The 16,335-nt window shown below is 35.6% G+C and overlaps 1 protein-coding gene across 4 annotated transcripts in view; it reads left to right on the forward strand.

Moving 5' to 3' along the window:
* The window catches only part of LOC132699381 (protein split ends), a 136,430-nt gene that overhangs the window by 98,372 nt on the left and 21,723 nt on the right, over nt 1–16,335 (forward strand). For all 4 annotated transcript variants that reach the window (XM_060666046.1, XM_060666049.1, XM_060666047.1 and 1 more), the window contains exons 3-5: nt 6,417–6,785; nt 12,836–13,006; nt 13,997–14,354. In XM_060666046.1, coding sequence (XP_060522029.1) covers nt 6,417–6,785; nt 12,836–13,006; nt 13,997–14,354 — 898 coding nt within the window. The remainder of the gene's footprint in view (nt 1–6,416; nt 6,786–12,835; nt 13,007–13,996; nt 14,355–16,335) is intronic.

Consider the following 16,335-nt stretch of genomic DNA (forward strand, 5'->3'; position numbering starts at 1 on the left):
TAGATCCATGCGTAATCTGAGAAACAGTTGGTGTCTTATTCCCGTACTTGTTTCCTCCTATAGAAAAACAAAAACGCAACCAGCCAAACTATAAACGAAAATTGCGATCCCGTTGTGCATTTGGAGCAGAGCGAATCATTAACGTTCAGAGATACAACACAGCACATAAAACACGTAGGAAGTAGTATAGTTTCTACGCGGATGTGAAATGGAAAAATCTGCATGAACGCTCGACAACAAAAACCCAACGGAATGGACAAAACAGAGTTGGACACGGTGCGCGCGGACATTATTTCTGCTGTCGCTTCCGCGATAATTATTTATGCGGTTGGTACGACTGGTGTGTCGCGTTATGCTCCATTAATGGATTACACAGTGACAATATAATATGATACGGTTTATTACAATTTTTTTCACGGAATTGTAACCTATAAAACGGAATGTTACTTGGGTCCGCAATAGCGTGACAATTTAGTTTGGCAACATTGATTTTATTAACAAATACATTTCACATTGTACATAATTGTCTAGTGGTAATACGGTTTATGTTGCATTAAATCATTTGGATGAATTTGGATGCAATTTTACTTTAGTTAAATTAAATTTTTTTACTAAACGCCGCACTAATGAGGATTTCTTTAAAACTCGATCTGTGCAGAAACGGTAGTATTATTCATTCAGTGTCGTTCGTTTTGTCAAAGCTAAAATAAGATTCAGGATATTTTTCACGGCGCTCTCATTCATTGTTAAAGCATCATCGATATTGAATTATACTCGAAATTCAAAAATGAAATTTTCCGTGAATTCCATTATAGTTGCTAAAATTGGTCTTAGATAAATAAAATTTGGATACAGGCGAGCATATCAAAACCAAAAATAACCAAAACTAACCAACACCAACCAAAAAAAATTTGGAACATATTTTTTTTTCTACTCCCGTCTGTAAAATACCTAATTGCCCATCGATCTAGCGTGCGGGAAGCGTCACTTTACCGCGCCAGTTTCGTTTCCCATGATTCCGAGCCACTTCGGGCATTTCCGGAATTTTACCCCACGGATTTGGGAGCAATCGGATGTTTTCGGAGATATTTCCCACGCTTTGAATTTTGACCTTTGTTAATTCTGACGGTTATATCAGTGAATGTATTCGTGTTGTTTTGCGAAATTGTACCCAAAAACTAACGGTCATAGAAAAAGTATAGTATGCAACACATTCGGTAAACTTTTTAACTCACTCGTTTATTAAAAACTCGCTCCGCTGCGATTCGCTCGTGTCAAATAAACTCGTGGGTCAAATGCCGTTTACCGCACTTGTTGCATAATATACTATTACTGCCTTTCGAACCACTTCGGACATTTGCGGGATATTACCGCACGGGTTTGGGAAAAATCGGTATTATTACCACACGATTTGAATTTTGACGTTTGTCAATTCTGCAATTCTTGCAAAAGTATAGTATGCAACACATTTGATAAAGTTTTTACGTTTTAAATACGTTTATCACCCTTGTTGCGTAATATGTACCATTAAAATCATTTGCATTTACATGCAAATGATTCGGGAGCCACGTTCATCGACAGAACAGACACTTCTCTTGAAGCCTCCGCATAACGTCCTTTCAAGAAGAAATTATCATTTAGATAACAATAAATGATTACGATTTTCCAGTTTCTGAACAGTTTGCTATTTTTTTCTAAGAAAAATATTTTTAACTTTGTTCAAAACTAAATTTCTCAAAACGCTCTTATGAAAGTAACAATCAGAATTTCACTTGTCTACAGAAACCGGATTCTTTGCACAATGTTAAAATCCCAATCTGAGCAGTAGCAAAGTTCGTACGATTTCATCTACTCATATGATATATCAACTGTTTGATAAAAAAGATCTAGTAGCTTATTAATATTCGGTTAGTGAGTTTAAAAAATATATTTTAGCAAAGCAAGTTTCAAATTATTTTGTATTCGGTTATAATTTATTTATTAATCAAAAGACTATTTTAATATTATTCTCGGACCTTATTTATGCCACTCTCTCTTGAATTTGGATGCCATTCAGGTTAGATGACAACGATGCCAACATCAAACACATCTGTTGGGTTTCTTTGATGTTTTAAGTTGTTTATTGCTGTAGTCAAATAAGAAGTTGCTTTTTTAATTTAGCTCTTGTTTCTCATAAACGGAAAAATAAAGGAAACTCGAAGACGGGTCATTCGCCAATAGCGAGTTTCATAACCAATCCTAACATATCGACTATAATTATTTATCATTGGTAACGGCAAAGGTGGTATTGCACCTTGAACCGATTGAACGCACGAGCCTAAGTAGGTCAAATTGCTTTGTTATAAATATTTTCTGTCGCCTTTTAAACAGCACCTCGTATTGGGAGCTTTCGTTTCAATACCGATTATTGATCGGCATTAGGTCCACGCCTTCTATTTAAATTTTACATTGTGCCAAGCGAGGTGCCAACGTTGAAGAGTGTTTCTGCTTTTGTAGGACTTGCCTTGTATTCAGTAATCGACCTAATTCAATTGTCAATTGTCAAACTACTTATGCTTCCTTATGGCAGATACGAGCCTTAACAACTAAATGTTCGGACGATGTAAAAAATGATAACAAAGTCATTTTTATATCTATTTAATTTTTTTTTAAATATCGTAATGAATTATTTTGTATTTCGCATGAATTACATAGCAAAATAACGGAAACATACCAAATTTGCTGACAAATAAATATTCGGACGCGAATGTTTATTGTCAACAAACAAGAAAGTGCGAGAAATTATCAAAGCTCAGTACTGCCGAGATAAATCAATGCAAAAAATTTCAAATGACTTGAGATTGCAAAATCAACAGTTGGGGATATTATAAAAAAGTATAGAGAGACAACTAGTGTTAGCGTTCGTGGTAAAAGTTCAGACCGACCCCGTAAAATCACTGAAAGAGATCGTCGTATTCTGGTCAAGATTTGTAAAGCTAGCAGAAGACAAATCGACAAATTCAAGCCGAATGGAATCACGAGGCAAACTTAAATGTCTCCAGGGAATGTTGTAGACAATGGAAGCATATGTCTGGTTTGAGTTTTTATAATGTAAGTTTACAATTTTTCCTGATTCAATATTTTGGTTAAAGGCAAAGGAAAAACCATTATTAACGTCTATCCAGAAGAAAAAACGTTTGGATTGGGCAAAATCTAAAATATCCTGGACAACGGAAACGTGGAATAACGTTATCTTCAGCGACGAATCAAAATTTGACGTGTGTGTAGGCGATTTTCGAAAAAGGGTGATTCGTACAAAATCAGAAGCCTTTCACAAAGATTGTCTAAAGCGCACACTAAAATTTCCCCAGGGTGTTATGATATGGGGGTGTATATTAATTCATTTACCACTCGGTGAAGGGGTTGGCAACTATGAGTTCATTGATGGTACTGTAAATGCAGAAAAATACCAACAAATTTTATCAAGAAGTTTGATTCCATCAATAGAACGAACGTTTGGAAATGAAAATTTTATATTTCAACAAGACATACTATACTGCCATACTGCCATACTGCGAAAACAACAAAAAAGTGGTTTGGGGGCCATAATATGAAAGTTTTATCGTTGCCATCAAGTAGCCCTGACTTGAATATTATTGAAACTTTATGGCATCGTAACAATCCTCATCTTACAGTTCCAGCATTAAAGGCAAAAATCACCGAAATTTGGAACACTTTCACCCCCGAATATTGCAGGACTTTGGTAGATTCCATGCCATAAAAGCTGTTATTGCCGCGAAAGGTGATGTTACTTCTTATCAATGTTCGATTTGAAGTAAAAGATTTAAATGCGTCCGAATATTTATTTGTCAGCAAATTCGGTATGTTTTTGACATTTTGTTGTGTAATTTATGTGAAATAAAAAAATAATTCATTACGATAGCACTTTTTGGTATAAAAATAAGTGCGTGATTTAATTTTTCAATCGAAAAGGCAAAAAAAATCAATTTAAAATAAATATACATATGTTTTCTTATTATTTCGTACATCGTCCGTACAATTAGTTGTTAGGGCTCGTAGTTTCTAAATGATTATAGCTGAATATGTTTCCCCTCCCAATAATTACATTTTTTTGAACACATCCTTTAAGAAATGATTAAAAGTTATGGATGTCGTTTCAATGAGTTTTAATGCATGTCCAATATTCTCATTAGAGTCCTACATAATAAAGTAGACCCATAAACAATCAATTGTTTAATAAGTCCTTTGTAGATTTACTTAATTTCTGATTTTCTCTTGATTTTAACGCTCAGCTTTACTTTGTCGAATGAATCGTTCGCTCTAATTGAAGTACCGGTAATTATGTTTAAGTAATATTTAACAACTCGGTTGCATGGCTTCTCTTAACGACTCGTATATTATGTATAGGTTAAAACATACGCTACGGGTAATGATAAATGCGTTCTGTCCCACTCGCAAAAATAAATTAGTTAATAATAATATACCCCGAGAAGGAGGAGAACCAGCCCAAGCGAGACACGCAAGAGATGAGATAAAAACAAGTCGTTGACTTAATCATTATGTATATATAATACAACGGAAACTGCTTTAATCTCTGCTATGAAAATGTTTGAATCTTATACTTATATTACAATCCCAAATATGACGTATAATTCAGCCAGTTGCAATATTTATACAAGATCGCGCGGAAGAAACGCGCGTGTTTCAAATAACCATAAGATTTATTTTCAAGGAAATTTTGTTTTAATTACATCTGTGTGCATCATTCATAACTTTCAGTTTCTCCATGCTTCATTACACAGAAATCCTTAACGTAGCTGTCGTAGCGAGAGCATGAATGGAATGTGTTTCTGAACATACGATTTCTCGTTCGGGTGATATTTTTTGGACACCGCTGTCTCCAGACTTATCTGCATGCGACTTTTTAGTGGGGCCCTTAAGTGTAAAGTGTACGCTATTAAACGCCCCGCCATTACGCAACTGAAAGATGTTATTCGTCAAAAAATCGCAAGAGTATCAGAACAAATGGTTTTAAGAATGATGCAATTATCTTGCATAATCATAGAAGATAACTTGCATTTTTTGACAAGATAATAGATTTCCATCTCTGAATTTTTATGTTGACCAGACTAAGAATAACATGATTTGTGGGAATACTTAGGTTGCATTTTTCGTCTATTTAGTATTTTTGGATTCTCTACAATTCGCAGCATTATTATTGATTCACTTCAGTAAAAAAAACATGCGTACTGCTCTATTGTGCTCTAAGGTGTACTCTACGATCTACGATTTCCTCTTGAATTGCGGTATCCACGCCAGGTGTTTGACTTTTGTTAGTGACTAATTTCAAAAGTTATTACCGTTTGGATAATTGTAAAATGAAATGGCTGTACATATTTGTTTTCTTACCAGTTTACGTAGCTGCCCTGTGCCATGCTTTTTAGGTTTACCTAAAATTTCGCGAATTTGGACAAAACTTTTGAATATTCTGAAGTTTTTGCTATTTGCTATTAGGAAGGTGTTTATTTCCATAAGTTATATGTTTGTGAAATTCCGAGGGTCGTGAACTTTACCCGATACTCACCGGAGCTGTTGATTATTATTGTATTTTCATTTACGTTGTAAGCTTTCTATAAAAAGCAAAATTATAATATATACCATGTGAATATAAAGCGCTGCGTTATCGATATATTTAGACAGGACCACAAAAATATTTGGAACTCATTTTTTAACTCACATTTAAACAAGAGATGAAGACCAAAGGCTACAGCATGAGATGTAATTTACAAGAGAAACACAACTAGGGAAACAAGTTATTTTTAAATTTGCTAAACGGTTTCTATTAATAAATTAGTTCAATCAGGTTTTGGGAAACGAACGAAACTGTTCTGTAGCCCTAAGGCTTACGCAATGGACCACCACTTGGACCTGATGCTAATTTTAAGTTTATTTTAACATAGTGGCGTTACGATATTGTTCATAAATTGATAATTACTCGGTGCTAATACTTGGAAAATAAACCTAAATGAGTCCATACGGCTTAAGGCACGTGGTGACTCTGTTGAAGTTATTTATCTGAAGCCACTACTTGGGCTTGATGTTTATTTTAACCCAGTGGAGTTTATATATTGATAATTACTCTGTGTTAACGCCTGGGAAATGAACTAGACGAGTCCAAACGATACAAGGCACGTGGTGATTCTGCTGATGTTGTTGATGATGTTTATTTCAAGCCAGTGGAGTTACAATATTGTCCATATATTGATAATTACTGGGTGCTAGCAATGACTTTTGCAAGGGTTTTAGATGCATCAAGAAAATGTAATCTAATGTAAAGTTTATTTTATTATTATGATTACATAACCTTACAAGTTATAAGTAATGTGTAAACGTAAAACCCCATTTTTTGCCCGCAGGTCCTCCGACGAACACGTTCCATTCCCGGATGCCGGATCCGGTACGACATCGTCCCGTTTTTACGAGCGGTCGTCGTCTACCGCATCGCAAAGCGGAGGCGGCGGCGGCGGCAACACCACCACGTCGAACGTCCGCCCGCCGCCCCCACCCGAAGGGGGCGCGCCGGAAACCGCGAACCGTCGTACCGCGACGACGACGACGACGTCCACGTCGTACCAAGATACGGGTGGTGGAACGACTACGGTGGGCGGTTCTTGTCGCGGACGAACAAGGGACCGCTCTTACCGAAGTACGAACGGCCCTTTCAGCGCCCAAGGTCACAGGACGCCCTCTACCGGCGTCGGATGGTCGGGGTACGAGTCGTCTAGGTAATATTAAAAAAATCATTCTTGTAAAGTTCGCCGAACAACATACCATTTTTACGACATTATCCTGAAAATTTTTATGAAGGTCTAACCACTTTGGGCCTCTCTTTGTAATCCTCGCAATTCCACAACGACGTTCCAGAACCGTGCTTCGGTACTTCGCGCATACAATTTTTCCAACTAGAAGCAGATGTTTTTTCTACTTCACTTCCCATTAATTGTATTGCCCCAGAACTAAGTTTCTGCGAGGTGTTGTTTCTTCTTAAACTGGGTTTCAGCTGTCCCCATCTCAGTTCTATCGGATTAAAATTGCAGTGATATGGTGGAAGACGGACAACTTTGGACAACTTGTCCATATTATGCTCCTTATCAAACGTTCCCGTCTTAAGGACTTCCAATAACTGCTTCTTTGCGTAGGAATTTTCAAAATACATATCATTTTCAAGCAAAAATTTTTGAATGACTTTTTTAGTCGATGATGAATTCGGTATTTTTTTCGCTTGTGCAGAATGGTAGTTGGCGTTGTCCATTACAACACTGTTCGGTGGAATATTGGGAAGCAATTTTTCAGGAAACCATTTTTCAAAGATGTCTGCTGTCATGTTTTCCTGGTCAACCTTTTCTCCTTTGACATCTTTCGCAGAAAGCAACAAAGCGTTATCTACCCAACCAGCTTCAGAGCCCGCATGTAGTATGCTAATTCGTTTCCCCGCGAAACTGGCACATCCAACGAACATTTCCCACTGTTACCATCAGTCCATCCTTTTTTGACGGTATCGTGTCTATCAAAGCAGGTCGGTCCTATCTAAATATATGGTGGGGACGTTTTTAACACGAATTTCTTCGATTCCTTCCAAATGTCTTGTCCTCCATTCCGAAATTCTTGACTCCATGAAAATTTGTCTCTTATTTGATGGTTTTGTAATAAAAACCAATTCTTCGTACGAACACACGCAAAGTCTCTTGGTAACAGTCAATGTTCAAAACACTATGCAACTCTTCATATAAAGTTTTAATTGTTAAAACAATATTCATCTTCCGTCTCAGTATTCCGGCATATCTCAAGTAGACTTTTTGGGACCCCGCTATCTTTCCGAGCTTTTCTTTCTTGGACACCATTTGCAACTATGTCACGTACTGTAGCATACCCCCATATGTCGATTTGTGAAACAGAAACCCATTTCAAATTATAATTTTGGCAATAACCGGCAAGTGAGTCCGAGTATTTGATCCATTTGAATTTCACGGATGTTCATCATCAACGATTATTACGTCATCGACCGCAATCTCAACTTCTTCGCCGCGGAACATCCCAAGTGACTAACAAAATTGAATAATGTTACATGTGAGTTGGTAATTACTAACAAGTTAACACAAGACGGAATATAAATAATTCCAAAGCTTCGACGGCTTGTTTACCAAATACTTTTTCTAAAACTGACACCATACTCCGATTTCACCAAATCCCAGTAATCAACCAATAGCAAACTAACCAAAACATCCATTATAAATCAGTACATAAGATTTTGTAATGCTTTTCTAGGAAAATATTTTAGAGTCATTATGTTAAACCCTTAAATTGGAAATCAGTCTAAGCTTCCTAATGTCTTTTTATTATAGGAGGTCAACCTATCTAATGGGCAAATTCAACTTGAAATCGAGTTGCTTCAATTAGGGACTGTTATAAAAAGCACACTAATATGAATTAATGTAACAGTTTAATCAAAGAAAATTTCCCTTCTCTTAAAATACAACAGTCCGCACGTCGGCTAACATCTTAAATACGGCCCTCTCTTGTGCTGCACGTGCCGAAAGGAATAGTCCCTTCCGCTTTACAACAGGCGGGTCTTAAACTCATTCCGAAGTCAAAACCATAAAAGGTTGTAAAAGTATATCATTGGGCGAACTTTATTTCCTCGCATTTTTGGTCAACATCGCAAGACTAACGGACCAAACCACTTATAATAAAAATTTCGTTATCTCTCTGCTCAGCATCAGTTTCTCTGACATTTCCTGATTTAATATCCTTGCAATAAAAATCAATTATTTTGCCAGTTGGATGTTATTTTTATAAATACATTTTTGTGATTTCTGTATATAATAATTTTGGGCGATTCAATCACGTTCGAGAAAGACACGCAAGATGGTGCTTGATTGCAATCACCGTACATGTGACGCGCTGCGAACCAGTTTTTGGGTTTCATATTTCTACATAACGAGATTCGAGATATTCTGAACAAGCAATGAACGATATGAAACATTAATTATTCCATTAGGGTGCATTCTGATTTTTTTGAGAAAAAATAAGAATTTCACTTAATTTATTTGTTATGTTGTTAATGAGGCTATGTAACTCATTTATTCTCTCACAGGCAGAGAAATAGAATATTCTAAAAATTTTCCTACATTTGCTTTGCATATTAAACTATATCCGCGTTGCATTGATACTGCATTCCTAGACTTTAGAAAGAGATTTAATAGTGCGTTGTACTCCATTTAACGAGTTAAGTGATTTTTTAAAAAATATCACTCGAAATGCGAAATTTCCTTATTTGCAATATTTTAAGTTTCAAAAGACTGTTTTCATGTAAACTCATAACCAGAATGACACGGTTGTTTTGATGACAAGACAAATAACGTTTTTTTATTTAAGTACGAAATGAAAACTTGTTTTCATCAATATGTGAAAATTTTAGATATTTTTTTCCCAGAATTTATTAAATTAATAAGTAGCATTTTCAGAAAATAATTTTTCGCATTAATCGGATCTCAAAAATAAAACTGCTGTTATATTTACTTCTTTAGATATATTAGATTTTTTTTAATCCTTTCTGAATGAGGGCCTTTTGAATTGAACATAAAAAAACCTGTAATTTCAAATCCCGCTTCAAAACAATAAGACCTTGCGGCGTTTAACGAATAACATGGCCGCTGACAGTTCGTCAGTTCGATAGGAATTTTTTCGACAGTATTTAAAAATAGTTATAAAACTTATATTTCGAGTGAGACACCATCCACAAATTAGATGTTTTTCTGCTAAGTAATTTCCATCTACAAGTTTAATTGGGTGGGCTAGGCGCGTCATTTCCGTAATCAGCATAACAACAGTTCCAAACGAGGAACAACAAAGCGATTTAAACGTTCAAAACAATCGGATTTTTTATTCCGTGCAACCTCGCGAGAGGAATAAAGTCAATGGTCCGACATTTCGATAGCGAAATGTCAATACCTGAACTTTGCGTTTGACGTTAAGCCAAATGCATCGCGGCGTACGCCCATCAAACTTTACTGTTATTTATACGGCGGCGTGTTTTCCATAAAATTACCGTCGACCACGATTCTATTACGACGCTTAAACTGCAATATCCCCCCGCGTTTCGCAAACAATTTAATTCTCTTTGCGTCGTTCCTTTTATTTTGCCTGGCAATAACTTTTGCAATAAAATTCCTTGTTGACTAAAGCAAACAGTTTCGTGGTACGACAAATAAACCCCGCCTTCCTTGGCGGACCTGTTTTTGTTTTCGTCGCCCGGAAAGGTTGTTAAGTTGAATCTCGGGGTTCGTTCACCTACGATATTCTGTGAGCAATTTGTTTTGGTTCTAAAATGGACTCCTCATTTTTGATCCTATAAGCGTTTTCAAGTTAGTTGGGATAAATAATAATTGCGGCAATCTTTCTGTGAGACAAGACGTATGCCAGGGCTCGAACTTTTCAGACAAATGAAGTATTCGATGCTAGATTAACGAGTACCTAAACTCCATATTTGATTATCTTCAGTTTATTACTTAAAACTTAATGCCAATAAGTCCGTAGTCATACTATTCGGACTATAAAACCAGGCCACACTATGTAAAAAATCATCTAAAATTAACTAAAACTGAAGCAAAATAGATCATTTGAGCCTGTCAATACTCCAACATTAAAATATCCGAGTCACTGTTTATCTCCGAGCTCTCATTATCTCATATCATTTACCTCTCATCATATGTCCTGGTATCGGAGTTTTCTCTCTTTGTCATGAGGACTTCTTTATGTTTACGCATTTATATTTCAGACGCGTCCATTATCTTTTCTGTGGCTACATCTGTACAATAGAACTGAGCACATGTAGCAGCGAAGTATTTTGGTCCGGAGCTCAAGGTTTAAGTTTCGGTTTGCCCGACGTTCTCTCGTGGTGTCCAGGCTTTGGGTCGAATTGTTCAATAATATCTCCAGGAACTTTTAGGGTGTCTATGTGTCTGGGAGAATATCAGTAGGTTGGTCCTGGTTAATTTTTCTTCAATACGAACCAAGTAGGAGTATGGCTATAGCTCATAAGCTATAATTCTTCGACAAGCAGATTAACGAGCTCATGTTTGGTTGCGGTGCTGAACTGGTTTCTAAAGATATTAAATTTAAATTGCGGTTCACTGGTTCTTCTTAAAGCCCTAGTGTATGACCACGATGTACTCTCTTGTAGAATTTCGTTCATTCTGGTTTCCAAATAGTCGATTGTTCTTGATTACTTACTTCACTCTGAAGATTGTCTCTACGAACACTGTCTATAATTTAATGTGCCTATTATTTAATTTGAAAATTATTTAATTTTCCCACCGGTCTACTTCAACCATTCACCTTAATTTTTAGCAGTTTTCTTAGAGCCAAAATATGCGGGGTTTCTGATTTAGATTAATAGTTAAATAAATAATGAATTAAATATTAAAATCTTTGCCGTATAGTTGAATAAAATCTGTCCTTTAGTCTGCGTTATTATAAATGTTATTAAATTATCGTAATATATTTTAATTTTGCTGAATTGCAAAACCTGGCTAATCTGTCTATCTGGTTCATGGTTATGATTTTTTGGTTTAATAGTAATTAATGAGGTAAAAATATGGATAGTTATCATAGATTGCGCATATTACGGAGTTCGATAATAATCATTACCGCGATTTTAAGTATTCCAAATACAGACATATTATTCGCTACGTTTCTACAATCAACGATTTAACTATTTCTTTTGTAGGCAAACATTTTCTAAAATTATAGTAAATGTGAACATAATGGAGTAAGTCAATGAAACTATATCTAAAGCAGAATTGTGTTTATTATATTATTCAATTAATTGTTGAAATAATGAATTTTAATGAGAAATGCTTAATGGTTTATTCCAGCAGCGTACAGTTATTGTGTTTTGTATAAGTATCGAGTGATTTAGTTCAGAGTACATTAGTTAAAAAATTAACTAAAACCCTCATCAACGACTGTATTATTGGTATTAAAATTGTAAATTTTAGTACCAATAATAATTAAAACTTAATTAATTAAAATTGTAAAAACTGTAGTCATGAGTGTAGAGTGTGAATAACTATTACCAGTTACGGAACACCTTGAATATTAGGTTATTGGTATTCGAAGTTCGGCCATAACTCCCACAGCCTACTGTAATACTTTTTACAAAATTTCTGGATTCCTCCTGTGTCGGTTTTTGCTGGGTCGAACTTGCTGACGTTTCGCCAGTTATCCTGTTGGCTTCTTCAGAGCTTGACTAAACCCCACGCAGGAGGATTTAAGAAGTTCTGTAAAAAGTAAATTACTGTATAATTTTGTCTCTCTGGGAAGATATGTCCGAATTGAAAAACTTTCGGCATTTCTAACTAGTTTAGTTTAGTTGTTCAATAGAGATGATATTCTGTATTGGGTATTTTTATGTTCGAAATAACGCTTTTCTGTTTAAAAGAAACGAATAAAAACTGTGTTAAAACTTTGAGGTTTTACAGGTATTATTCTTTTGGAAACGTCTGTTGAAATTTAAAAATAGAAAATAGATAGGCGTACATGTTGAATGAACATATTAGGCCGCGATTATCCAGCATTGTTATTCAAAATTTTAGCGCTAAGTTGGGCCATTGTTTACAAACGATACGGATTACGCAGTTCCATAATTCGTAAATATATTTATAATTTCTCAAAATATGACCTTGACACTGTGACTTGGTGAATGTTGTTGCGCCAATGCTTGTTTCTGATGTTAATTTGACTCCTCAAATAACGTTGCATCTTTTGTTTACAGGTTTAACAACAGTAATGCGGGAAATCAGTCGGAAACAGGGTACAATTCGACAGCGTCTGAGACGAATGAAAGGCGAAACTCGGATCAAAATGTCAGGAAGAAGGCCAAATCCAGGTCGGGTACTCGGTCGCCATCACCCTCCGGAAGCACCAGCAGTAGATCTCCGTCGAGGTAAGTTTTCTACCAGAACATTGCAATTTTACGTCGTTTCTACATTTTAAAACTTAGTCAGTTTTCGAAGGGTATATACGAGAATTCGTTCAACAGTTTACACTTTTTGTCCATTAAAAATTTAGCCTGTTTTGACTTGCAACCACATTTATTGTGCAACTCTTCTTATCCGATTACGTTATTGAACACTGTGTACTGTATAGTTTGCCAAACGACATACCGTTTTTACGGCACAATTCGGTATTTAACTTTGGTAAATTTTTATGTTTTGTTACTATTAATAAATAGATTCGCAATTCCGCAATGACGTTCAAGAACCGTACTTCAACCTGAAGGATTTCAAATGTTTATTATAAATATAAATATAAAAATATAAAAGAATGGTCCCTTCCGCTTTACAACAGGCGGGTCTTAAACTCATTCCGAAGTCAAAACCATAAAAGGTTGTAAAAACGGTATATGGTTAGGCAAAGCTAGGTGGTGAAGAAACTAAACCTAACAAAATTAAAAATGTGTTGCGTTCTAAAATTATAACAACAATTCTGCATTAAAATCAAACAACTAATTCAAATTTCTATTGATTTGATAGCGGTATGATAGACCATTGACAATGGCTGACTATACAGGATATCCCCTTGTTATTCTTTCAAATCTACACCTGGAAATAAGATAACATAAATCCAAGGTCGAGGTCTCAAATATTATTAATAACACGTTGGATTTTTGTGTGTTTTGATGAATGTCTGTCTGATGATGCCTTCGTGGGCGACACACTTCTGTTTCGCCTTTTCTCCTCTTTAGCCAAAAATTATTTTATTTTTCTTTTCTTTTATGTTTTAGTTGCTCCTCTCGCCTCTTAATAATTAAAATATATTAACATATTAAAAGCACCCGTTGTAGTCAAAAACTGAAACCTGTGGTGGAATATTCATACACTACTGAGTTGACAAGCGCAACGTATCGTTCTTCTATGTGGTATTTCTTCACCAGGTCACGTTCGCGGAGTAGCAGTAGTTCGTCGACGTCTTCGACGTCTCGCGACACCAGCACCACGTCGTCGCCGCGCTCGCGACGACATCACCAGCACGGTTCCTCGACCAACCAGAGCGGCCAAGATGACCGTAGACCGGTGGCGATCTGCGTCAAGAACTTGCCATTGCGTTCCAGCGATACGTCATTGAAAGATGGACTGTTTCACGAGTACAAAAAGCACGGCAAGGTGACGTGGGTCAAGGTGGTCGGTCAGGCGGCCGACCGCTACGCCATCGTCTGCTTCAAAAAACCCGAAGACGCGGATAAGGCGCTGGAAGTTAGTTACGACAAACTGTTTTTTGGGTGTAAGATCGAGGTAAGGGCCATATATGGAAGGTTTGCATTTTAAAGCTATTTGCAAAGAATAATTCATGCTTCCAGTTTTCGTCATGTTCACATGTTCCAAAGAATATCAATTTGCTAAAACTTTAATCTGTAGTAGATACACAAATTCGATCTGTAGTAGATACACAAATTCGTTTTGCCCCGGCGTAATTTGACTTTAATATTTCACATATCTAATGGAAATAAAAAAAAAATCTTTAATTCTTTATCTTTAACTAAATCAATATTTAAAGAAATAAACTTCCCAAAACCAAGATTTACGCTTCCAGTTTTCGTCATGTTGAAATGTTGCAAGGAATACCAGTTTGCTAAAACTGTAATCGGTAGTACATACACAAGTTCGTTTTGCCTTGGTGTAATTTGACTTTAATTTTTGATTGGTTTTTTGAAATGTTTGTTCAAATATCCTATGAAAATATTAAAAAATCCTTAATTCTTTTATCTCTACCTGAATAAATATTTAAAGAAGTAAACTAACCAAAACCAAGATTCATGCTTCCAGTGTTCGTCATGTTGACAGTATTGGTTAAGTTAACACTTAACCAACATTGTTAGATGCCAAATCATTATTGGGCGTGTGGCTTATTTTTTACGAAAAGAATAACCTTTCTTTCTTTCTCTTTTAATAATTAATCATTTAAAAATTATTTGTGAACTGGAGTGTCTTTTGTGATAAAAAAAAAACTTCTCGCAAATTAACAACTTGTAGCCTTCTACTTAAGTTTGTGTTCTCGTATTCTCTTAATGCCTAGCTTTTACACCACGTTAACAGTTAAGATTTAACGTAACCTAAAAACTACAATTTACGCGTTTCGACTCTGCCTGAAAAAGAAGTTTTGTGCTCCTAAGTACCAACATATTTTTTCCTCTCACTAAAACTTCCTTTTCTTTGTTTTAACGTTCATGAGTGTGTTACTGAAAAAAATATATGTAATTCAAAGAAAGTTCTGTAGGCTTGGGGACTTGACTGGATTTTTTAAATCAAACCACTACGCCAGAAACAGGTGACGGACTTGAAAACAATATGAGACATCTCCTAAAACGGCTCAGAATGTCCCTTAATGATACTGAACCGTAAAATTAATACTTCATAATACTCTTGAAAACAAGATTCTCCTTTGTTTTAGAAAACGACGACTCACTTTTTTTTACTCGAAAACCGTTCGGAAAAAGGTCCAGAATATTTCTTCGAAATGTTTTCCTTAAAAAATATTCCATACAAATTTGGTAATATTTTAAATAAATATTTTGCATCAAAAAACGAATTTTGCTACTTGTGCAAAATGTCAAATGAAATATCCCGCCGTTTGAAAATTATTTTTTTCTTAGGATTTGTTTATTGTCGTTGTTTTTATGTATTCAAAAGCTTAGGTAAATTAGAAACCTAACTCAATATACATTAACAAAATGTCTTGTTAATAATATTTCGTCAAACATTCCCCATAAAATATCAAGTAGGTTTTTTTTTAACAAGCGATATGGTGTGTCTTTTTTAATTGTTTTTAACCTCGATTTCACGTCTTGTACTACGTCTGATTTTACTTATTCTTTGTGAGAAAAATGACCTTTTGAGAGTAAAAACTCGGTTTCGGATATTGCTATTACAAACGACCATTTGTGGAACGCGCCATAAAATTTGGCACATTAATTTCGAAACACTCTATGTAATACTTTCGTTCCCAAATGTTGAATTGGAAAATGGCTTGAGATGTGATTTCTATATTATATTTATGTAAATTATCCTCTACTGACTCCCCATCCCGCTATCGCATTAAAACGACCTGTTTTGTTCCCTTTGACTTTACACTTTACCTGGCGACGACTTAACGCAGTTTCTATTATAATTTACGTCTACCTGTCGCATAAGACGGTTATTTTTCTGGTTGGTTGCATTCGGTTTCACTGAGATATGAAATATTCTCGTCGCGTTTTTGAGTTTTTCGTGGTACGGT

Source organism: Cylas formicarius, unplaced genomic scaffold (genome assembly GCF_029955315.1).
Source record: "Cylas formicarius isolate icCylForm1 unplaced genomic scaffold, icCylForm1.1 PGA_scaffold_3__17_contigs__length_32017465, whole genome shotgun sequence".
NCBI classification, from domain to species: domain Eukaryota; kingdom Metazoa; phylum Arthropoda; class Insecta; order Coleoptera; family Brentidae; genus Cylas; species Cylas formicarius.